The 23,113-nt window shown below is 47.6% G+C and overlaps 1 protein-coding gene across 7 annotated transcripts in view; it reads left to right on the top strand.

Annotated features, from left to right (window-relative positions):
• Positions 1-23,113, top strand: part of SRGAP2 (SLIT-ROBO Rho GTPase activating protein 2) — a 93,696-nt gene that overhangs the window by 25,894 nt on the left and 44,689 nt on the right. For all 7 annotated transcript variants that reach the window (XM_065698720.1, XM_065698718.1, XM_065698722.1 and 4 more), the window contains exons 3-4: positions 5,757-5,949; positions 15,630-15,792. In XM_065698720.1, coding sequence (XP_065554792.1) covers positions 5,757-5,949; positions 15,630-15,792 — 356 coding nt within the window. The remainder of the gene's footprint in view (positions 1-5,756; positions 5,950-15,629; positions 15,793-23,113) is intronic.

Consider the following 23,113-nt stretch of genomic DNA (forward strand, 5'->3'; position numbering starts at 1 on the left):
GGGCAGGGACCCCTTCCCCTGGAGCAGCTTGCTCCAAGCCCCTGTGTCCAACCTGGCCTTGAGCACTGCCAGGGATGGGGCAGGCACAGCTTCTCTGGGCACCCTGTGCCAGCGCCTCAGCACCCTCACAGGGGTTTTATCAGGGGCTTTATGCACACTATGAGTGAGTTACAAAGATGAGGACTTGGCTCTTGTGGGCAGGAGGAGTTACCACGCTCTGTTGTTGCAGGTAGGGCAGTGAAGGCGTTGGGCATCTGCAGTGAAGCAGAAGGCACCGGCTGCTGCGCTGCTTCCAGAGACACTCCTCTTGTGCCTGGAAAAGCTGGTACACCCAAATAATCAGTGATGCAAATATATTGTGATGTAGGTATGAAAATCAAAGCTGAGTGTCCTCAGCACCTCACTGAGATGGAGACCAGCCTTGATTTTGCTTTCCAGCATGTCTCACTGCTGCCTTTACTTCACTGATGCAAAACTTTACACATGCATCTTGTGCCTCAAACCATTCTCAGGCTGTATTTGAATGGCAGCTCCTAATGCCTGCAGTCCTGTTTGTATATTTATAACAAGGGTTCCTTGTCCATGTGCATTCCCCAATGCTACTGTTGGGTAAGGGATATCCTGGGTTTTAAAGGACAGTGTCCCTTTTTGAGGGCATGAGGTGTCTGACAGGATTAAGAACCTGAACCTGAATCTCCCTCCTGGCTCTGGTCTTTAACAAGAGACTATTTCCTTCTCTTCCACCATTTTCACTTCAAAGCCTGGTTTGCAGATTAGCAGGGGGATTTGTAAGGCTGTGATGATCAGCAGCTTTCGGCGAGCAGTGGGGTCTGTGCAGTGAAATCCTTGCTGTTACTGCATAAAGGCTTCTCTAAGTCACTAAAGCTCCCAGCCACGGCTGGGGTTGTTGGGCTGTTGTCAGAGCCCTGTTTGGAGTCATGTACCTAAAATACATTGAGGCTGTTCCATCCAACTACAAAGTCTTTCACTTTTGGAGCCCAGGCTTTCTTATGTAGCATGATAGGAGAATTCTTAGCAATATGCAGGGAATATGTCAAAATGTGTAATCCCAAACACTGTCTGAAACTGAATTCTCTATGAAATGGTTCTAAGTTCTACCCAGAGCTGTAGTGTTGGCTGTTTTCTAGTTTCGGAGCCTGAATGGAGTGTTAATGTCAACCTAAACTGTCACCTTAACCTGCCTTTCCACAGGCTTTGCAAAGGGAGGCAGGGGATGCCTGTACCACTGTTGTCTCCAGCGTTCAGCATTCGAGTATGTGGCAGCTTTCAGGAGACAGGGATTTAAGGCACAAGATCTAAACCACGATCATTCAGCCATTCTATGACTAAAATTGCTGCTCCAGTCTCCTCTATGAAGTGGAGGTTTTGTTCATTTGTTCTGCTTTGTCTTTCATACGCTGCTGAGTAGCCTGAAAGATAAGGTGGTATTAGAGCTGTGCACACAATTTACTGCTTGGCATCTTCCAATCCTTCTGTGTCATTGCAGCCCGTGTGTCGGGCAGGGGTCCTGAGACGTCAGGATGATGTGCTGAGGTTTGAATCTGCTGGTTTTCACCTTCCCAGCCATAGCTTGAGCGGGTTTCCCTTTGATTTTGACATGCTTCCTGCTTGTCTTGAGCTCATCCGACCTTACCAAGGAGGAGGACGGCTCCTGGCAGCAGCCATGGGGAGGACCACTGCGTCCAGGCGGAAGCAGGGCCGGTTTGGGAGCTCGGCTCCGGTAGTCGGAGCGGGTTTGTGTGGGTGAGAGGATCGCTGTTTAATCTGGGCGGGAGCTGGGGGTTGGTGGTTCTGTTTTGTTGTCATCCCACTCCTTTCCCAAGCTTGTCATCTTTTTATACAGCATGGCATTTGGGAGAGGGGTGGGAACGTCTTGAGAGAGCTGCAGCGCGCAGACATGGAGATGGAGCTAGATACTGAAACGCAGCTCAGGCTGCTTGGGTCTTCTCCTGGTGCTCTGTGCTGCGCAGGCTGATTCACCGTGTCGCTATCCAGTTAGAGCAGTTCAAGCTTATCGGTGGGAGGAGTTGGAACCCTCTTTGGGAGGATTCTGATCCTGGGATCTTTGGGAGGTGATCCTGCTTGCAATAGGAATGTAGCTTAGAGTGTGAGATGACTGGGCAAGGTAGTCTCCTGGGTCTGAGTTCATCCCATTCGCTCTGTACATGACCTGCTGAAGAATGAAGGAGTTGGTACAGAAATGTCACCGTTTCCACACTTCCAACTTCAGTTTATAGGATGCTTAAGCCTGAAGTAACCATTTGGCAAATTCTTTGTGCCAAGCTGGCTGTTGGATGCTGTAGCAGAGCAGGGTATTGTTCCAGTCAGTGCGTATCCACCTCCTCTGGGCATGATGGGTTTCTGATAGCACAGATTCTTGCCAGGAGCTTTGCAGAAACCCATCTCTTGTTTGTAGTTTGAGAAGCTGCCACTGTTCAGTAGAAGCCCATAATTGCACCACAGTTCTTGTAATCTGCTTAAGGGTAATAAATAAAGGATAACCTACTATTAGTTTCGTTTACTGGATCCTTCCCAAGGTTGTAGTTTGGGAGTGTTTTGGATCTGCACCTAGTCATTGGTCTTGTTTAAACTATTAGGCTTTTCCAAGCAGGAACAGTCAACTAAGGAAGATCATCCAGGTTTTTTATGACCAGGTATGGTGCTAGCTTCAAATGTAGTATGTCTCTTAACTTTCTTATGATAGGTACTACTGGCAGTGACACTTCCATGGAGGTATTAAAGGCATCATTACTTAGATACCAGCATTTTATTCATGGACAGTAACTGGATGATAATAGTTATGCCTGTCAATGCTCTGTATACTTCAGAGTTCAGTAAGGAAAAGGAAAATGATCCATTATAAATGCTGAGAATGACAAATGTCACCAAAATACAGGAGGCAGAGGTTCCTTCATCCCCTTTGGGTGCTTTCATTAGCCAAGCCTGCTGGCTGCTCCATGGAATGCTGAGAAGGTGATCGCAGAGGGGAGAAAAGTAAAACTATTCACCTGGCTAGCACTATACAGCTCTGTGTCCCTCTGTGCCCCAGGTGACTTGATGGATCTGGTGATGGGGGTGAAGAAATGGTTTGTTTGAAATGGATGGGAAACTTTGTTGTTGCTACTAGGGATGTTTTATTATGTAGTTGTAGCCACGTGAGCTTAAAGTACAATAGGAAGGGCTTTGCCATCCAGGGCAAGGCTTAGTGTGAGAATAAGCATACCTGGTGTATCCTAATTCTTCTATGGGCATCCTGACCTTGATTTCAGTGTGTTTATTCACCTTCAGGCACTTGAAGCCTTGGCAGCAGGAGCAGGGTGTTCAGGAGCTTGTTCCTTGTCTTGAATGATCACAGTGGGTGGGATCCTATTTGAACAGGAAAGGAGGGGGAAGGCTTTTTGGTGTTTCAAGTGGCTGTTAACCTAACAACCTGGGGAAATGAAGGATGCAAAAGCAGTGAATTCCAAATGAAAGTGCTTGTTGTGACTGCAGACATGAAAAGGGCCCGTGTGATGCGGTGACCCGGGGGTTAGAGCTCACACACAGCTCCGGCTCGGCTGTGCTCTGTCCTCGGAGTAAGTCCGACTTAAAAACCTTATGCTTGTGTAAGCAATGGGAAAACAAGCAGACACTTCATCCTCCAGTAAGCCTCAGGAAATTCCTGCATTCTTGATTGGATTTTGTGGCACAGGACTGCGTGCTGTGTGTTTGAAAGATGAGCAAGGTTGCCCTCTCCAGCCCCGCGCCACAGGCTCGATAAGCTGGGGCTGAATAGCTCATTGTTCCCCTGCGGGCAGCCCCGTCAGCTGTCCCTGCTCCCTGCCACAAACACTGAGTGTAGTTAGAAAGAAAGCGTGCTGATACTGCATTTCTTACTGAAGGAAAAGGTTACTACTTCTTGCTGCAGTTCAGCGGGCGAGCTGCATGTGAAGTACCCACCTTGAGAGCCAAGGGCTTGAGCTTCGTTGTAGTTTTAGAATGAAGATACATGTGCTGTGCTGGCCTTCTTTTGGGGAAGTGGTACTTTGTGTTTCATCCACCTGGTGGGTGCTGAGGCGCTGGCACAGGGTGCCCAGAGAAGCTGTGGCTGCCCCATCCCTGGCAGTGCTCAAGGCCAGGTTGGACACAGGGGCTTGGAGCAAGCTGCTCCAGTGGAAGGGGTCCTTGCCCATGGCAGGGGTTGGAGCTGGAGGAGCTTTAAGGTCCCTTCTAACACAAACCAGGCTGGGATTCTTGAATGCCAGACCTGCAGGTGAGTGTTAGGACTGGGCAGGCTGGCTCATTGCAGGGAGGAAACACTCCGTGACTGTGCCTTTTGGTGCTGTTCCCACCTCACTGCTTCACCTTCCGTGCTTCGTAAAAGTCTTAATGACAAGGGCACAGGTAGAATGGGGTTGTCTTGTTTGCATTGACTAAACAGGGCACTCATACAAGGTTCTGCAAGTCCCTTAGTAGCTTTGTAACTGGGAACCGAGCCGGATGGAGGTGATGTGCACAGCAGCAGGGATTAGCAAATTGCATTTAGGAAGTGATACTCACCCCTCTTCAGTTGTGGTGGTGAAGTTGTGGGTGCCTGTGGTTGGGATGCAGAGGTACAAAGCTGTGCATGCCCAAGACCTGCATGTTCCTTACTTTATTGCTGGTTCTGAATTCATCTTGGGGCAACACACCTCCGAGAACCTCTGGCAAGAGCAGCAATCAGAGTCAAGCAATAGCAGGCATCTCTGAGGCTGGAGTGCTCAAAGATGGAAATAGGCATTTTACTGTTTTCACGTTGAGTTTATTGCCTGTATAAAAGCCAAATAACCTCCAGTAGCTGCACCACTGGATATTTCTGCATTCTTAGATTAGACTGACATGCTCCTGCTATGTTTTCTTGTCCTGTTTGACCATGGGCTGAGTCATTTCACTTTCCTGTCTCTGAAATTCAGACTTGGTGAGATGGGAGCACCCTGGCTTGAAGGTGTAATGGGAGAAGTTTTCCTATTTGTAAACTGCTTGAAAACTGTTTGTAAAGTATTGTGTGCATATAAATAGATAACTTCAGTAATAATTCTGCATGATAGAACGTTACCACCTATATCTGTGTCATTTATGGGTCTTTCAGACATAGGTATTTTATAGTCTTCCTGGAGATAAGTCTCTCAAGGCAAATGCCATTGCGTTGGCTCCCTGAAGGAGTGTCGGTATCGGTTTCGGTGGCTTTTGGTTTCTAATGAGAGCTGCACAGCTGGCGACTCAGGAACTAACTGAATAATCCCAAACCGGTGCCGTGGGGGGGGCGCAGTGTGTGCAATGTCTTGTTTCTGCATCAGGAGTAGCCTGCAAAGGAATTGGATAGCAATTCCCCCAGGTGGCTCCCTGAGCTGATGTGGGGTATTGCAGCATTCAGTCCTTTTTCCAGGCTGAGATTCAGTACATTTTTAGGCAGTGACCACTTCTCCTTGATGCCAAAAATGCACTTGACACTTGTAACTGATGCACTCCCCAGCAGCAAAGCTGTGCTCCAAGGGCTGTGCATGGGATTGCAGGATATTGGATGGTTTTCCTGTGGCTGGTGCATCTGAGATGCGATTGCAATCACTTTCTGTCTGCAGATACACTTCATCCTAATGGAGCTTTGCTGCTATATATGAATGAGGGAACATGTTTTTAACTATATTTTACTGGAGAATTTTGATGGTGTTTTCTCTAATGGGATTCTGTTTAATCTCTAGTGCTTTTATTTGTTACAGAGATCCGTGCCCAGTTGGTAGAGCAGCTGAAATGCCTTGACCAACAGTGTGAGCTTCGGGTCCAGTTACTGCAGGACTTGCAGGATTTCTTCCGCAAGAAGGCAGAGATTGAGATGGATTACTCAAGGAATTTGGAGAAGTTGGCTGAGAGATTCCTGGCTAAAACTAGGAGCACCAAAGACCAGCAATTCAAGTAGAGTATCTGCCTTTTGTTTTTGCCCTTTTTTTCCCCCTGTAGACGTGGCTGCAAGGACAGGAGTGCCAGAAGAGAGCTGATAGGGTCAATGTAGGTACCAGCACTTGTGAATGTCAGAATCAAGTGTTTCCCAAGTTTGTGTTAAACACAGAACTCATTTCATCTTCCTCCACAGCCTGGTTGCTACCTACACTTCAGTAATTCCTGGTAGGTCACATGTTGTCAGTAGGGAATGGGATGGTAAAAACTGGCATGTCTAAAAGGAGTCATTTCCTTGGGAAGGTGGGCAAAGCTGTACGCCAGATTCGACAGACAAACCCAGGATTTCCTTCACTGTCGGTGGCTGTGGTCGGTTCTGTTTAAGGGGTAACTCTTTGCCATCTGTTCTGTGCTGTGGTTTGCTGTTGCAGCTCTCTGGGTTCAGTATCCTACACATACTCAGTGTAGGATTGAAGAGTGTTGTATGTCTGTTCATAGCGTTCTCTGCTACTACCACTTCAAAACAGCAGAGAAGTAAGGTCAATAGTACTGCCAAAGAGAGCTGTGCCATGGTGGGGGGAATCCCTAGATACCAACCTGTTGGGACTCAATTAGAATTTGAAGATGTCCTCATTGACAATGAATTGTCTCACCTGCCTGAACCATTGTTTACAGGTAGGTCTGACCATACTGCTTTGGTTGTTCCTCAGTTAGCTCTTGGAGCTGGGATGACATGGTCATGGTTTCATGGATTCAAAGCCACCTGATTTACTGCCGAGTCCTGCCTGGAGGAAGGTGGTTTTCCTAGCAGGGATGCAGAAGGGGCTGGCACAGGCTGTGTGGCATGGAGCCATCAGCCCCAGGAGTAGGTGGCCATCAGAGAGCCACAGTGCTGCTGTAGCTGACACGCGGGCAGTGCACAAGCTGGTTGGGTTCTGTTGTCAGGGGAGCAGCTGGGGAAAACACGGCGGAGCAAAAGCAGCCTTGGATCTGAATCATTCCTGCCTTGGACAGTTTGGGCTGAGAGGATCCATCTGGGTCTGCCTCCACCCACAGTGCAGTGTCAGTGTTGTTGGGGTCACTGGCTGTGTTTTGTTTTGTTGTTGCTGTGCTTGCAGGGATGCGGGGATGTATCGGCTTTCCCCTCCCATTAGACACTTGCTTTGTGAAAGCCATTGAATAGGCACCATTCTGTTTCCTTTCTGGGCAGCTTTGATGTGATTTACTTCAGTTCTCGTTGAAAACACACAATGTGCTGCACTGTGGGGCAACCTGACTCTGAGCATCACTGATAGATTGCAGAAGAGTTATTCTATGCATCTCTATACCTGTAATGGTCTTAAGTGTTTTGTTTCTTTTACAGTGGAAGTGTTCTTACAGCTTTAAGCTGCACATATTCTGCACATGCCTTTAAGATGGCACGAAAGTAATGGTGCCTTGAGCTGTCATATTCTTGTGCATTGTGGCTGGTCTTTTTCAGTTGATTTTGTCCTTCTTCCTGGTGAAAGTTGAGGTGGTTTCCTTTCTGTTCCATGATATGAAACATCCCATCAGAAACCCTGCTGTATTCAGCTTTCAATGTTGGGAATGTTGGATCCAGCTTGCTTCCTATTTTGAGATTTGGAGTGAATTTTCAATGTGGAAGTTGTTACCATTGTTCAATAAATCCTACATGGTGTCATGCTTCATGGCAATTAAATCTGCTGGCCGTGATACTGCAGGCTGTTTGTTCTAATGCATTTTCCTCACTGCCCCCTGCCCTTGGTTTTTGAGCTGTTTGTACTTTAGATGGGCTTTATAAAGTTGTACCTGCACAAAACTGACCTCAAATATCCCAGTTATTGAGTGTAGCCTCGACTGGACCGGTGATTCTGTCAGCACATAAAATCTTCACTTGAATTGCTGAAGTGAACGTCAAGTCCAGAGCATTGCCTGAAAGAATGTGGAAATCCATTAGGGATGGGGCAGCCACATCTGAGAGCTGCTCTGAGGTCTCCCCTTCTGGAGCCTTCTCTTCTCCAGGCTGCCACAGCCCAGCTCTCTCAGCCTGGCTCCAGAGCAGAGCTGCTCCAGCCCTTGCAGCATCTCCGTGGCCTCCTCTGGACTCACTCCAGCAGCTCCACGTCCCTCTTGTGCAGCTGCCCCAGAGCTGGATGCAGGATGCAGAGAAGGGGGTCTCTCCAGAATGGAGCAGAGAGGGAGAAAACCATCTTGGTTTTGGAGTATGTTACCCCTGCAGGGGTTGAGTCCCAAATGTAGAAGCTGGTCAAGAGTTAGAATAAAGGGAAGAAGCAATTGTTAACAGTGAGGCTGCTGGGTGTGTGGGCAGGATGTGTCACGGCGGTGGCTGTAAAGCTGGCTGACCTGGGCAGCTCCATCTATGACTTGTGCAGTCATTTGCTGGCTGTAACACTCAGGGATGTGTCAGAATACCACAGGGATCAGTAAGGAAGCAGTTCCAATTATAATTAACCTATCCCCAGCACTGCCTGAAGAGCGAAGAGCAACTTGGCTGGTACCTGCTCTATAGACGCTGCAGCTGTAATCTCATTTGGAAGCCCCCGAAAGAGCATTTGATCAAAGCCAGCCCTGATCTCTCTCCTCCTGAGCAGCCTGGTATTACATGACTCCGAGACGTGCATGGGAGGGTGGCTACTCTGTAATTGCCTGGCTGTGCCCCTATAAATACACAGTAATAGCATGTTCTTCCCATGCGATGATGATTGTGTCGGAAGGTACCGTATCATTCAGGGAGTGCTTACCATGTCACTTGCCGTTTTTAGATCCCATAACACGCTGTCAAGGAGGAAATCTGTCAGGCAGCTACCCTGTAATTTGCATGTGCTTTCATACTCAAGAGCTAGGATGTAATTGCCAAGTTGCTCCCGATGTGTTCATTTCAGGAATACTGTCAAGGGCAGGAGGCTTCAGGCTGACCCTGGGTTGTGTGGCTTCCTCCTCCATCCAGCACACCCTTACAGGAGGCAGCAATGTGAAGGGCAGCTTGTGTTGGGTTTCTAACAAATGCCATGCATGGGGTGGATTTTCCTTAGATGTGGCTGCAGCAGGGGTGATCAGGTGGCTATGTTTTCCGCATGGGATTTGAAATGTAGGTGGTTGGGGCTTGACAGCAAAGAGTGGATAGCTGGTGATGAGCTTGGAGGCTGCGTGCCCCTTGCGGAGTGTGAAGCTAGCTTCACTGGAGCATCTTAACATGATTTACAGAGGTAGGTGTGTGTTGTTCTCATTTTACATCTTTGAAGAAGGGGAACAGATTGATTTAGCCAAGGTGACATCTAAGTTGATGGCAGTTGGATGTATCCCAGGTTCTACTTGCTTTTAACTACTCTGCCGTGGCTGTTATGCCTCATTTTGCCTATTCTCTTTAAAAAAATGATATTTCAGTTAGAAAAGACTATTAAAGGGAACAGGCATATAAAATCCATATATACTGGGAAAGGCTGCTTCAGTACCCAGTGGTCAATATCCTTGCACAAGATGTAAGGACTGCAGAGAAAATTGCATTTCACAGCCCAAGTCTTACACCTCCAGTTGTTAAAAGAGCTTGTTGACCAGAGGTCTGGTATCATAGAATCCCGTGGAATCTGCCTCAGATCTCATCTCAGTCTCCCCTCTGGCAGGTTAAAGCCATTGCCCCTTGTCCTGTCACCATATGTCCGCATCAGAAGTCCTTTTCCAGGTTTCTTATAGGCCACCTTTAGGTAGTGGAACACTGTTGTAAGGGGCCTTCTCTTCTCCAGGCTGAACAAGCCTGAGGGTTCCAAAGTGTGTATGACTACAAGGGGCAGTCACTGACCATCTCTTGTTTGCAGTTAGATCAGAGCATCCATCTCAGTGTCCCTCTTCCCTGTGGCTCTCGGGGTCCCTTTAGGCACCAGAGCTGCTCTGCCCTCCATCCTCAGAGGAAGGCTCTGCCCCACTGCAATGAAGCCCCTGGACCTTTAATACCAGGCTTCAGTTCTACTTAATATGATTTTGTCCAAAAGGCATTTTCCTATTCAAAGAATGAGTGAAGACTGTAAAAACCATGGCAAAGCTTCAGTGATTCCTTCCAAGGGGAAAAAAAAAGGAAAAGAAACAACAAGGAAACATGAAAATAAAATGCTATTTTAAGGCCATCTTTTAGTTGAAGATAATCTTTGGAAGTAGGATCCTGAGGTGTGATTGTCAGCTGGATGTCCAGGGTATCCCAGCATGACATTCAGATGGCTTTCTGGCAGCCTTTGCCTTAAGTAGAAGATGCAGAGCAAGTCTGGCAACCTTCAGGCTGAGCCCTTGTAAACAACAGATGTTCATAACCGGAATCTTGTGGAAGAGGAGGGCAGGGAGCAGCATCCATGTCCGTGCTTGTAATCCTCAAAATTCGCAGAGAAGGCTGAGCTGTGTCAGGAGCACTTTGAGGGGAAATCAAACGTGGATGTGAATGAGCAGAGAAATCCAGTGGAGTTTTCTTCAAGCTGCAATGGTTTCTTGCAGGAGAGATGACAGGGCAGGAGGTATCAAAGCATGCGTGTCACACGGACTTCGGTTGTGGTGTTATCATTCCAATGGATAATTAGTGTCATAGGCAGTTTTGACCTGTGATTTCTGATGGAGCTGAGCCCTGAACATTTCCTCTTCCCCCAAAGTCTTTGGAATACCAACATTTGGAAGATTTTTAGAAGCATGAAGCATTCTGTCCATGCTCATTGCAGGCGGTTGGACTTGTCTGATCCTCAGAGGTCCCTTCCAACCCGAACTAGGATAGAGGGAAAGCAAGGAAGTGCTTTTTATCCTTCCTCCCAGTCTTACATGGATCATAGAATCATGGAATGGTTTGGAAGGGAGCTTGAAGCTCCTCCAGCTCCAACCCCTGCCCCGGGCAGGGACCCCTTCCACTGGAGCAGCTTGCTCCAAGCCCCTGTGTCCAACCTGGCCTTGAGCACTGCCAGGGATGGGGCAGCCACAGCTTCTCTGGGCACCCTGTGCCAGCACCTCAGCACCCTCGCAGTAATGAATTTCTTTTGGATGGAGTTCTTCCAGGATCTGGGAATGTTTGCACACCTCTAGGAAACACATCCTGAATATCTGGGGGAGACAGAGGGAGGTGGAGCCGGAAACCTCGGTTTCTGTGTGTACCACCAGAGACCTGCTTCAAACCCCTCGGTTCAGAGGAAGAACTGTTGGAGAAGTTTTCTGTTCACGCAGGTGATGTGATGTGCCTGTGTTGCTTAAATGTTTCTTTCTATTTGGTAACGTTTTCATTCCCATCTGACCCATTCCCTTGTTTTGTGCTCCTTATGGAAACCCAATGTTCCTGGGGTTTGGGTGTGGTGTTTTGGATTTAGTCTCTTGTGGGGAAGGAAGTTGTCTTTTAAGGTCTGTTGCTCTGAACAGGGTTACCTTGCAGCACCCAGCCAAGTGTCATCGGCCTTCGTCACTGCCTCCTACTCGCCTTAAAGCAGATGAATCCTGGATTGTCTCTTCCTTGTATGAATGAGTAATTTAATTAAGACATTTCAGATACTTGGGACTCAATCTTCCCTTCTGATCTCTTGAACCTTTGAAGTGGAAGTTGCACAGGGCCCCATCAAGATAACATCCGAGAAACCACAGAGCTTCATACTTTGTGGTTCCTTCAGAATCTGTGCACAACTTCCTCTTCCTGCTCCCAAACACCCCCGATTGCTGTGAGCTCACCTAAATAAACTCTCCAGATTTTGCTATCATCACACAATCTTGAAACCAGTGTAAATAGTGCTGGAAATAGACCTGGATCTTGGCATCTTCTTCCTCCTCCTCTCCTTGCGGGGCAAGTTGGAGTCAGACAGTTGTGAATGAGAAATCATCAGCACTTTGGGCAAGTTCATAGCCAGGTCTTAAAGCTTTGGGTTATCTCATCTGTTTTGCTGCTGAAGGGTGAATACAGACTCTGATCAGTCGGCAGAACCAGTGGAAATCAAGCTCAATGCCAGCGATATCCATCGGTCCCTATTGCGTGTTTTTCTTCCCTTTCCCATCCTTCCTCCATGGTGACGTGAAACTGGAAGCAGAGTGGATTTGCCAGCTCCTTTGAGGATTGAAATGGTTAATGAGAATGGCAAATTGCTTCCCTGCCATCTGCTTGTGGTGACGATAGAAAAGGGTCTGTTGTAAACAGTTGTATAACTTCTGCTCGGTGCTGTGAAAACTGTGCCCGTGCTCCAGCCCTGAAAGCGCTGTGTGTTTAGGGGTGCCTCAGCAGTTGATGTGTGCAGTTTTAAAGGCTTCTTGGAAGGTCTGTAGCAAGTAACTGCCTCTTCCCTTTTCTGTTTCGTTTCTGTCTCAAGACCTGCCTTGATCTGCTCCTTGCCAGTGCTGGAAATCTGTCACTAGTAAGTACGGAGAGGTTTTGTCTCGCTTCCTATAAAACACTTGCTGTGAAAGCGTTGAACCCGGACAAAGGCAAGAGGGACCATTGTAAGGAGGCACTGGAGGGGTTAATGAAACCAAGAGAACCAAGAACTCAAAGGAATTTAAAGGAAAAGCTGTGGTTGCCGAGGTTGAGCTCCGGGTGCGGCGCTCGCAGCGCAGATCCGAAGGTGACAATCCCGGTGGCGGATGGGAAGCATGTGGGGATGTGATGATCTTTTCCTGCAGGATGGGCTTTCATGTGTAACCACACGGAGTGTGTCAACAACCCATCTGGCGCCATTAGACACCAGCAGTTTTACTCACCATGCTTTTCATGGGCTCTTGGTATTCATGCTATGTGGTGCCTTAGAATAGCTTTGGGGGTTGTGGTAGGGCAGCCTGGACAGCTGGGAATTGTCCAGTTAACTATTGCATCTCTCCCAGTTGCCTTTGGAAAAGCAAGGCACTCGTGCCATGCTGCTCTCTGATCTCTTGGCTACTGCCATGATGCTTGGTCCCTGATGCTCACAGCTCGTCCAACCTGCTCATGATGGGGTTGGGCAGATAACTCAGTAGGAACATCTGTGAGGAGCCAAGTGCTCTTTGTGGAATAGAGAGCAAAGATTCATAATGAGACGGAGGAGCACAGAATCCCAGAGTGGGTCAGGTTGAAGGGAGCTTAAAGCTCCTCCAGCTCCAATCCCTGCCACAGGCAGGGACCCCTTCCACTGGAGCAGCTTGCTCCAAGCCCCTGTGTCCAACCTGGCCTTGAGCACTGCCAGGGATGGGGCAGCCACAGCTTCTCTGGGCACCCTGTGCCAGCGCCTCAGCACCCTCCCAGGGAAGAGCTTCTGCCTAAGAGCTCAGCTCAGTCTCCCCTCGGGCAGGTTCAAGCCATTCCCCTTGTCCTGTCCCTACAGGCCCTTGTCCCAAGCCCCTCTCCAGGTTTCCTGCAGCCCCTTTAGGCACTGGAGCTGCTCTAAGGTCTCTCCTTCAGGAGCCTTCTCTTCTCCAGGCTGAACAAGTGATGGGAGATATGAAGGATCAAACCAGCTGTGGTTTTGGGTTGGCAGCTCAAGCAGAGGAGTGGTCCAAAGCCTGAGAAGACAAGTCAGCAGCCTGCGCACAGCTGGGCTGCTTCTGGCTGCTTGGGGATCTGTGGCTGCACCAGCCTTAAGGAAAGAGTGGAGCAGCAAAGTGATGAAGCAGTAACAGGCTGTTGAGGGTTTTGAGGCAGGATTTTGAACAGCTACGACATGATCAGCTGGTGGAGTCTGAGCTTTTTGTTCCCAAGTTTAATTCCCCCACTTTTCCTGGTAGTTGATTAATGTTCACTTGCTGCAGCTCTTCCAGCTTTAGAGAGCAAATACAAAGTCAGTGTGTAAAGTCCTTTTATATCATTGATGTAAAGGAGCAAACCAGCCTGCTTTTAACTTTGAATACTGTCCTTTGTCAACTTCTCTTTATAATCATCCACGATTCTTCCTTAGTTTGCTTCCTAGCTTCCACCTGAGTGAGTTTGTTGATGGAGGTGGTGGTTGTGCAGATGGTGTCTACACCTCTGACCCAGCGCTGCTCCTTGGAGAAGCTCTTTCTGGAGATGCCTTTCCTCCTGCTGCCCTCTCTTCAGTGGAAGAAAGCTGGATTCTTGTCTCATCTAAATTAGAAAAACCCTTCCTGTGTATATTGCCTTCTTTCATGGTGGCAGCTTTATATCTCCATCAGATAGTGTGTGCCCTTGTAGGCTGCTGCAGCCTGCTCAGTGCCCGTAGATTTACACTGGGTCTCACAGTTAGTGTTTAGCTCCCTGGCATAGTAACAAAACACACGGTGTGCTGCAAATGCTGACTGCAGATGGGGGGGGGGGTGGTGACTGTTTGATTTATAGAGCTGAACATCTGGCAGTTTCAACCTTGTGCAGTTCTGCATTTTGATCATTCCATCTGGTTTTGCGCGTCAGCAGTATCTGCAATACAGGACGTACAGTAGGGAGGCAAATATTGTCTCCAAATAAAATCTCTGCATCCCATTCTTTATTTTCTATTATCCTTTCACTCAAAACACCAGGAGACCCAAAAGCCCAGAGTCGTTTTTGTACCCCTTCCCACTATACACACACACTCCAACCCTTGAAGCAGATTTGGACACCACAAGCTGCAGTTATTTCCTGAGCTTTTCATATTCTTTTGAGAAACAAAGCTTCAAGATCAGCTGGTGTGAAACTATTCTTATCTAAAATTACCTGTAGTGCACTGCAAATCCAATCACTGATGTCATGGCAAGGGTAATGAAACTCTGCCACAGGTTAATTTTCCCAATGTCAGCCGTCGCTTGCAGCAGATTCTGTTCTTTTCAGTGCAGAATATTCCTCTCTTTCAATGGAAATGAAACCACGTTTCTTTTAAGAGGGAAGAAATGGGCTGCAGTTGCTTGCAGTAATCAAGAGCAGCGTTGGCTTTCCTCCAGATCTGCCTTACTCTTTTCTAAATAACTATTACTGTAGTGTAAACAAATGATAAACAGATCTAAAGAGAAGTAAACGCTGAGTTCAGACTACACCTCGACGTGCCAGCTCCAGCCAGGACCATGCAGCATCCCCGCGAGCCTCCTCGCTTTCATCTGGTGCCTTAAGAAATGGTGCTTTAAGTGATTTACTCCCTTTAGTAGATGAAATGTTGATCTAAATAAACGGAGGTTCCTCTCATCTCCCCTTTGTTTTGCCCTTTGCATTGCTTATTTGCAGGGTGCAGAGTGAATCAGCTGTGCTAAGGTGGGGGAAGTTCAAAGATGAGAAAATCAAGCTGGTTTTATGAGTGTTGCCTTTTCTTTTGCTCAGGACAGATATATATGCTCACATGTACATAAAACACAACATTCTGTTTCCTATGCAGATGCTATTTAGCATTTGAAATCATATTATTGTGGCGAAGTCCCAACTGCCTGAGACAGCGCAGGGAAACCTGGTGTCAGACACTGGAGCCATCGCTGTCCCTCAGGCACTGTAATTTATGCACAGAATCTGGGATTTAAAAGCAGAAATCAAAGCCTACATTTGGCATCCTGGAGCTTGCATTTGCCTTTGTTGGGGGACAAAAGCCTGTGGCCATGTGAATGTAGTTGTGTGATTGAGGGTGTGTTTTCTGGGTGTGCAATAGCCATTTTATAGCTGTCCTCTGCTCTCCTCAGCAATCCATGCTTCCTGTAGCTGAGTTTCTAGCATTTCTAGGTACAGACCATCTTGAGCAGAGTGGGTTTGTGCACTTCAGTCCTATCCAATTCTTGTTTCTGTTTTGTGTCCTTTCTAGGAAGGATCAGAATGTGCTGTCCCCAGTGAACTGCTGGAATCTCCTGCTCAACCAGGTGAAGCGGGAGAGCAGGGACCACACCACGCTCAGTGACATCTATCTCAACAACATCATCCCGCGCTTCGTGCAGGTCAGCGAGGACTCCGGGCGCCTCTTCAAGAAGGTAACTCGGTGCTGCACCACTTCATTTGTCCCTTCTGAAATACCATTTTAGCTATTAACTGGTGGCTCGAGTCACTGGTGGCTGTGCTGACACATGGGCTTTCTTCCTCTTCATGGGTAACTCTGCTGGACTGTGATTTCTTCAGTCATTTTCTTCTTGCAGTGGTTTAGGATGGTCCTAGAAGTGGTCAGTTTTGATTTGCTGGTCTCGATTCAGGCTGGTTTTTCCTCTTAATCTCCTCATCATAGTTTGTATGCGGTTTGAATCTTATATTAAATATGCAGAAACCCTCCAGTCTTCAACTCTGAATATAGTCAGGAACAGCTCTCTCAAACTAAACTTGTATTTCCCATGGAGGAGAAACTACCGCTGCAAGAAAAACTGGGGAGAATTCTTACCATGCTACATAAGAAATGGATGTATTGTCCTCTCTGGAAAAGGAGAACATGCAGCAGATGTCTCTTTGGTGAGCCTCCCCTTGGTTTCTACCTGGAAAATAAAGTGGGACAGCATGGGAGGGGATTCTTCTATTAAGACTGTTCTTCCAGTAGAAGAAACATGATAGGGCAGCTCTGAAGCTCCTCTTGAATGGTAATGCCTGGTCTCTCCAGTCAATGGCTCTAACATCTGTGAGGTGACACGTTAAAAACACTGCAGGTCTGACTTTGAAAGCCATTTCTCTTCCCTCACCCCTTGCAACGTGTCGTGACGTGGAGAGTTCTTTCTGCTATTGCAAGGCCTAGAGAAGAGCGTTGGAGAAGGGCTTGAGCTTTGTGGAGAGTACTTTAGTGGAGACTTTTCCTAAATCACATAGAGCCTGTGAGAGAAGTGGGGGAGGAGCAGTGTTCATCAGAAGACCTTGGTGTACTTTCACGTGTGTCTTCTTGCCTTCACTGGTGTCAGTTATGTTAAAACAGTGTCAGTAGATTACAATCTGTTTAGGTGCAGTCAGCACTAACGTTGGCTTTTCACTCTGGTCTTGACAGTCTTCTAAATGCCTTGAGGAAAGAGCATTCCGGTATTCCTTAGTGTCTGTCTATTGCTCTAACTGATGAGGACAGTATGTGTAAAGCAGTCTGTTTAGACTGCTAGCAAACAGTGCTCGATATGGTGTGTGATGTTTCATGTCAAGCTGCACTTGAGGGAGCAGCGTGTTGTGCGTTACCTGGAGAGCACGATGTGTTTGCTCTTTTACAGCAGGTATTTGTGTGTGTTGGCAGCTGATTTCCATAGGGGAATGAAAGCAAGTGGACAGTTGTGTTGCTTGTCCTCTGTGTATTTCTGGAGTGTTTAATGGTAGGAACAGAATGTGTGACAATCTGGTTTGCTTTTACTTCTTCTTTTGAGTTACTCCCCAAGCAGAGGAGGAACGTTCTCCCTCTCAAGTAGCATCACGCTAAAGCCTTTTTGACCTTTTAAAACTTTCTGGTAATTACATTATGGCTGATTAGATACTTACATGGGATTACTGAATGGCAGCTTCTCTTCAATTCCCCTAATCCTTCCCAAGGAGGAGTAATCTCCCCACTGAATTTCAACAAAGGCTGTGCTTGAGGAAGGTGGCTGAGAAAATGCCACAGCAAAGCACTACATGGAAATTGATAGGATCCCAATTTGGCTGGAAAGGAGCAGCTTAATTTTCAGCCCCTCTTATAAAAGCCTTGTGTAAACCACGTCAGTGGGTTTGCGCTGCTTGGGTTAATTTGGGGTAGAGGAATAAAACCAAATAAATAACTGACCACCAAAACACAGTGCCCCTCTGGTAGCTTTCTCACAGCTCTAACACAAACAGAAGGCATTTGTCTCTAAATCCCAGCTATTTGTCTCTGACAAGTTTGGCTTTTCCTGGTTGCCAGTGGCAATTGTAGCTGTTGGAATTGGGCTGCCAATCTTGCTGCTGGTCTGGGAGCTCTCTGTCCTTGGCTCATCCTGCCCAGGGGACCTGTGTTAAAAACAAGGGCACTTTGCTATTTGAAGGCCTGAGGAACATCACATCTTTACACTTCTGCTTGGAAAAGACCTTCTAAGGAAAGTTAGATGTGTTTGGCTGCTTGCAGGTGCTCTAGTGACTTACATTTAGGAGCTGCTCACTGGCTTGTAAATAATGCTGTGAAATGGAGAGGATACAGAGCTCCCCATTTACTGAGAGCAGTTGAAATCAAATCCTGAGGCATGAGATCCTTTTCTTGGGCCATTTGTAATTCAGGGCTTTCTCAAATCACTGCTTTGTGTCCTGCTGGGATGGAGCAGGTGAGCTAAGAGGAACAACCAGGCTAAAAAAAGGTGTACTTAAGATCCCTTTTGTTGCTAAACTCGGTATCTTGCACTGTGTGAAGTGGTGAGCTGCTTCAAACGAGAGAGATCTGAGTACAGCGTGCAGCCATAATCCAGCCTGAGGGCTGCGAGGGGCCTGGGTGAGTGTGATAAGGTCTGAGCTGGGAAGGAAGCACATCCCTGAGGGTGGCATTGATGTGAAGGGAAGCGGGTGGGAGCTACTGTGGTGTGGCTGGAGCAGCATGAACCCAAACCAAAGGAGCACTGGAACTGGTGGGGGCAGATGTGGGTTTGTCTCTTCCAGTGGCTCCGGTGGACAGGCTGAGACCGATTCTTGTGTTCACTCTTGGACCCCTGGACCAGTTCTACAAGGGCACAGCAGTGCTGATGGTTGAGCTTGGACGAGTCTGTCCTGAAATCAGTGACCTCCTGGAATTCCAGCAGCGTTGCACGTGGCTTTTCCAAGGGTTTACCTTCACAGTGCTATGGGAAGCCTGTGGGGTCCGTGGCTCTGCTCGTGCAGTTCTTCTGTCCCTGTCTCGTGATGAAGAGATCCCTCTCCAGGGCTGTGTTATGATGTGGAGGGTCTCAATTGCCTGAGTGCTAGAGGGACGCTTGCCAGCCACTTCAAAGGTAGCTCTGCTGATAAGAGAAGCTGCATTTGCTGCCAGAGCCAGCCCTGAAGTGGTGCTGGATGTACAGCGTGTGTCAGCCCTGGTTCTTCCTGCCTCTGGGATCTCTTTACTTCCTCACGTAGCTCTCCCTGTAAAACCTTTTGGTATCAGAGCGCTGGGCTGTTTGGACCAGGTGTGGGTTAGAACTTACTGAGGCTTGCAGCTGAAGGTGGAGGTATTTGAACACCCTTCTCTTTCCATGGCTTTGTCTTAGGTTCTCCTAAGAGATCATTTTACATCTCAGTAGATGATGTTGTCAGTCAGGGCTGGAAGCTATAGCAGATAAATCCTGTTGGCATCAGTGGGGATCTGGCATTGGCCTCAGGAATGGTGTCAGCTCAATTGTGCACTACTGCAAAACAAAGGGAAGATAAATGGTGACTTAAATAACCTCTCTGCAAATAAAAGCAAATAAAACTGAGCGGAATTGTCCTAATACCAAACTGGTACACCTGAGGAAGGAGGTCTTGTTTCCTTATTTGTGCAGGATTTAACCCTGGGTTTTGTGCAGGGCTGGTTTCAAGCCTATGTGCCACCCGGCATTGCTATTCTGGTCACCTCTCCCTTTCTTGGATGACTGTCCTGCTTTGATGTCAGTGCCTTTCCTACTGCTGTGGAGAGCAATCCTCTGATTGCTTCCTGTTTATCCTCTTCAGTGTGGCCCTGAGTATATATTTGTATATGTGTTCAAAACAGTCTTCCATTGAGGTTGATTCTGGGTTTGATTTTCCCTTTCCTCCCTTTTCACTCTGTCCCCCCATCACCCCATCCTTTTAATGTGGCCCTTGATTTCTTTGCATGAGGGTGATGGGGGATCATGAGGGGAGAGCAGGGGCAGCCATGGGCTTTGAGGGGTGGCCTTGGGGGGAGGTCAGCTTGCCCTTAGTGACATGGTTTAGTGATGGGCTTGGCAGTCCTGGGGTGATGGTTGGGCCCATTGAAAGGCAGATTTATTCTGCAGATGCACAAGGTCCTGTGTCTTAACCTAGAGCCGCACTGGAGATGCTCGGAGCAGTGACTCCATCCTGCTTTAAGGCTCATTGAGGTGGACGTGTCCTCCTGGTATAGAGAGGGGACAGGGAGGGGTGGTTGCCCTACAGATCTTGCTTTGAGAGCACAGCGTTCCTTTACGTGGTTATATCAAGTGCAATTGTGATATTTATGGGGAGAAAACTGTGTAAAACATGAAGAAAACAAAGCTGAGGGTTTAAAATTAACTTCCTGTTTAATACCTTTGATCACAGGGAAAAACCAGTTTATCTGTTAGTACACTGTGCTTGATGTGAAACGGAAAATCCACAATGAGTTGCTTAAAAGCCTTGTGGTAATCAAGGAAGAAGAATTATTAATTCTCTTAAGGGGTCCGTGCTTAAGCTGACCTACTTTACAGCTGCAGTGTGTCTCGTGGCTTCGTTGGTACCAGCGTATGAAGGGTCTTAAAATACACCACACAGGGAAAACCCATGCACAGGAAGGAAGTGCACTGGCCAAAATGCTGGGCACTTCTCCATACCAACGTAAGCATGTAAATAGACAAGTACCATCAGTAAAACTGAGGTGCAGACGTGGTAAGTACGTGCTGTAGCTCTGCTCTCACGTGTGCATCCTTACCCACTGCGCTCCTCTGCCTTAGGTGCCTCAGGAAATAGCAATCATAGAATAGTTGAGTTCCTCCTCTTTTCCCCAAAGGTAAAGGCTACAGAAGCCTGTTGGGAAGTGCTGCTTTCTGATTTCTCACTGGCGAAATGAAGTCTCCCAGCTTTCCTACCTGCTTATTTTTAGAACAAGTGGAGTGGAGGAAGGGAGAGGGAGTGAATTCACCAGTGTGGTGCTGTGATTGGGGTGATGGTTTCTGTTACCCCGGTAGCACTTTGTACCTGGTCAGATACAGTGGTGGGATGAGAGCCTGGTGCCCAGGGAGATGTACTGAATGCCAGAGGCTACAGCTGGAGTAATTCTATTGCATGGCACAGGCTAAAAATGTCACTTCTGCGTGTAGATTGGGCATGGAATGCACTGCATTTGGCCCTGGATTGAGAGCAGCACTGAGGAGAAGGACTCAAAGGTCCCTCCCAGCCTAAACCATAAATTGCTTGGTTTGTTGGGATGGAGTACCTGAAGGCCAAGATTCAGTAGGATCAGCACAAAAATAAGAGATATAGGAGATAGGGCTTGTTTGGAAGAGACTCTTTAAGCCTGGAGTATGGGAGGCAGTGGTGTGACGTGGTTTCATGTAGGAATGGTTTTTCGGGAGTAGAGTGTTTTGCTGTCAGAAGGAAAATTCCTTGTTACTGACATAGTGGTGAAAGAAATCACTAGTGGAGAAAACTAGATAATACAACTGTAAGTGAAGTATGAGTGACTGAACCATAATGCACCATTACACTGGGAGCTGATCCCAAATGTGCGTGTATATTGTACGACATGACACAGGATTTGTTTTCCTAGCTTTGCTTTAAATCCTGGAGAGTCCGAAGCTTTAAAAGAGGTTTTCCCAGAATTCCTGTTCTGCAGGGCCCTGTGATGATGGCCAAGCACCTTCTCCATAAAGTTCTTGCAAGTCTTTTCTTTAACAAGCTTCTTAAGTAGATGTTAACTAATGTGTAATATTTAGGTTTAGATTAGATATTAGGTAGACTGAGCTGAGCTCTTAGGCAGAAGCTCTTCCCTGTGAGGGTGCTGAGGCGCTGGCACAGGGTGCCCAGAGAAGCTGCGGCTGCCCCATCCCTGGATGAGCTTTAAGCTCCTTTCCACCTAAACCAGGCTGGGACTCTGTGAATAAATACCCCTTTTAAACGATGGAGAGAAACGGTCTTGTTAGAGAGCAGTTTCCAGGCTCAGCAGATTTGGGTTCCAGTTCCAGCCCTGTCGTGGGCTGACATAATTTTAGGCAATGTATCAGATAAAATCTCTTATCTCTGTGCATTTCGTTCCTTCTCTGAGTGCTTCCCTGCTGTTGTGGAGCTTACACAGAAAGCATCTCCTGAACTTCACGGTGTGTTTGGTGAAGCTGAACCATCCTTCTATCAGATTTGGATCCGCGTTAGTGAGGCTCGAGATCCGGCGCATGAAACGCTGACAGCATTCCTCAGCTCTCCTATTTATTATCCCCCCTAAATATTTTGAAGCTGAAGTCGTTAATGTGTGCTGGAATGTGGAACAGCCAAGCGAGTGCTGCAGTAGATCCCAAAAACATCTTGATTAAATTAACAGGGAGGTGGAGGGGAGGAGGCTGGAACAAAGAGGCTGTTGAGGAGCTGGCACCGCGCGCTGGGAATCTGTGCTCCAGCCAGGGGTGGCAGCAACCTCCAGCTCTGCACATGGTGCATATACCCCCTGTTGTAACAAAGGAGTATGTGTGCATGTGTGAGCGTGTATGTTGATGCATGTGTGTGCTTAGGGCAGCTTCTTTCACTTTCCTGTTTCAGGCTGGAGAAAAGGCAGCTTGTGAGAACAACGCTGAGGCTGCAGGTTGCCCTCCTCTCCCCTTCCCCAGCCTCAGGCATGGGGGGCTCCCATGCTGTGCCATCATCTGAGTGCCCTAATGATGCGCATCAGAGCAGATAATCTCCCAGATCAAGAGGACAAGTGTTTAGCCTTGATGGGATGAGGAGATGACACGGTTTGTGGGGACGCTCCCTCCCCACTGTTCAGTATTGGAGTTGAGGAGATAAGATTTGATTGTGCAAGGCCTTCCTCGGGGTTTTTAGGGGGTGTACAGACAGGTTGCAGTTGCAGGTACAGCCAGGAATGGAGAAGGATGAAATTTACCACGTTTCTTTTTTTGTTTTTATTTATTGCTTTTTCCTGGAAGGCTGTTTACAAAATGCATCCTTCTAAACCCCATCTGCTTTTGAACAACATAATAAAGAGATTGATGGCGAAATAGCAATTGGTACCTGGAGACGTTTGCAAGTGCAGAGATGATGCGGTTGGTTATCCTTGGCATGCATTTCAGTTGTAATTCCATGCCACATTCTAACGTGAGCCTGAAATCTCTCCTGCTGTGTGATGCTGGTTTTAACCTGGGTGCACTTGGAGCTCTATGGGACCTCAGGCAAGTTCTTTGTGTGTCAGGTCCACCACCCTCTACAGCACTTGAGCAACAACTTCTGTGCTAATGTCTAAGGCGTTTTCCTTTGCCTTTCCCAAGCGAACCCTTCTGCTTCCTCCAGTGCCTTTTCATTTATCAGGGCCACCAAGCTAATTTTCTCCCTAAACCTGTTTTTGTTGGTGGAATCAGTAGAGGGAGCAGCAGTAAATGAGCAGTGATTGTTGCGCAGCTCTTGTTTTCATGGCACCTGTGATCTATCTTACCTTCATCTTAATGGGAGTTCTTTTCCAGTCCAGCAATCTGGCAGTTCCTTTCTTGA

Source organism: Lathamus discolor, chromosome 19, assembly GCF_037157495.1.
Source record: "Lathamus discolor isolate bLatDis1 chromosome 19, bLatDis1.hap1, whole genome shotgun sequence".
Classification (NCBI taxonomy): domain Eukaryota; kingdom Metazoa; phylum Chordata; class Aves; order Psittaciformes; family Psittacidae; genus Lathamus; species Lathamus discolor.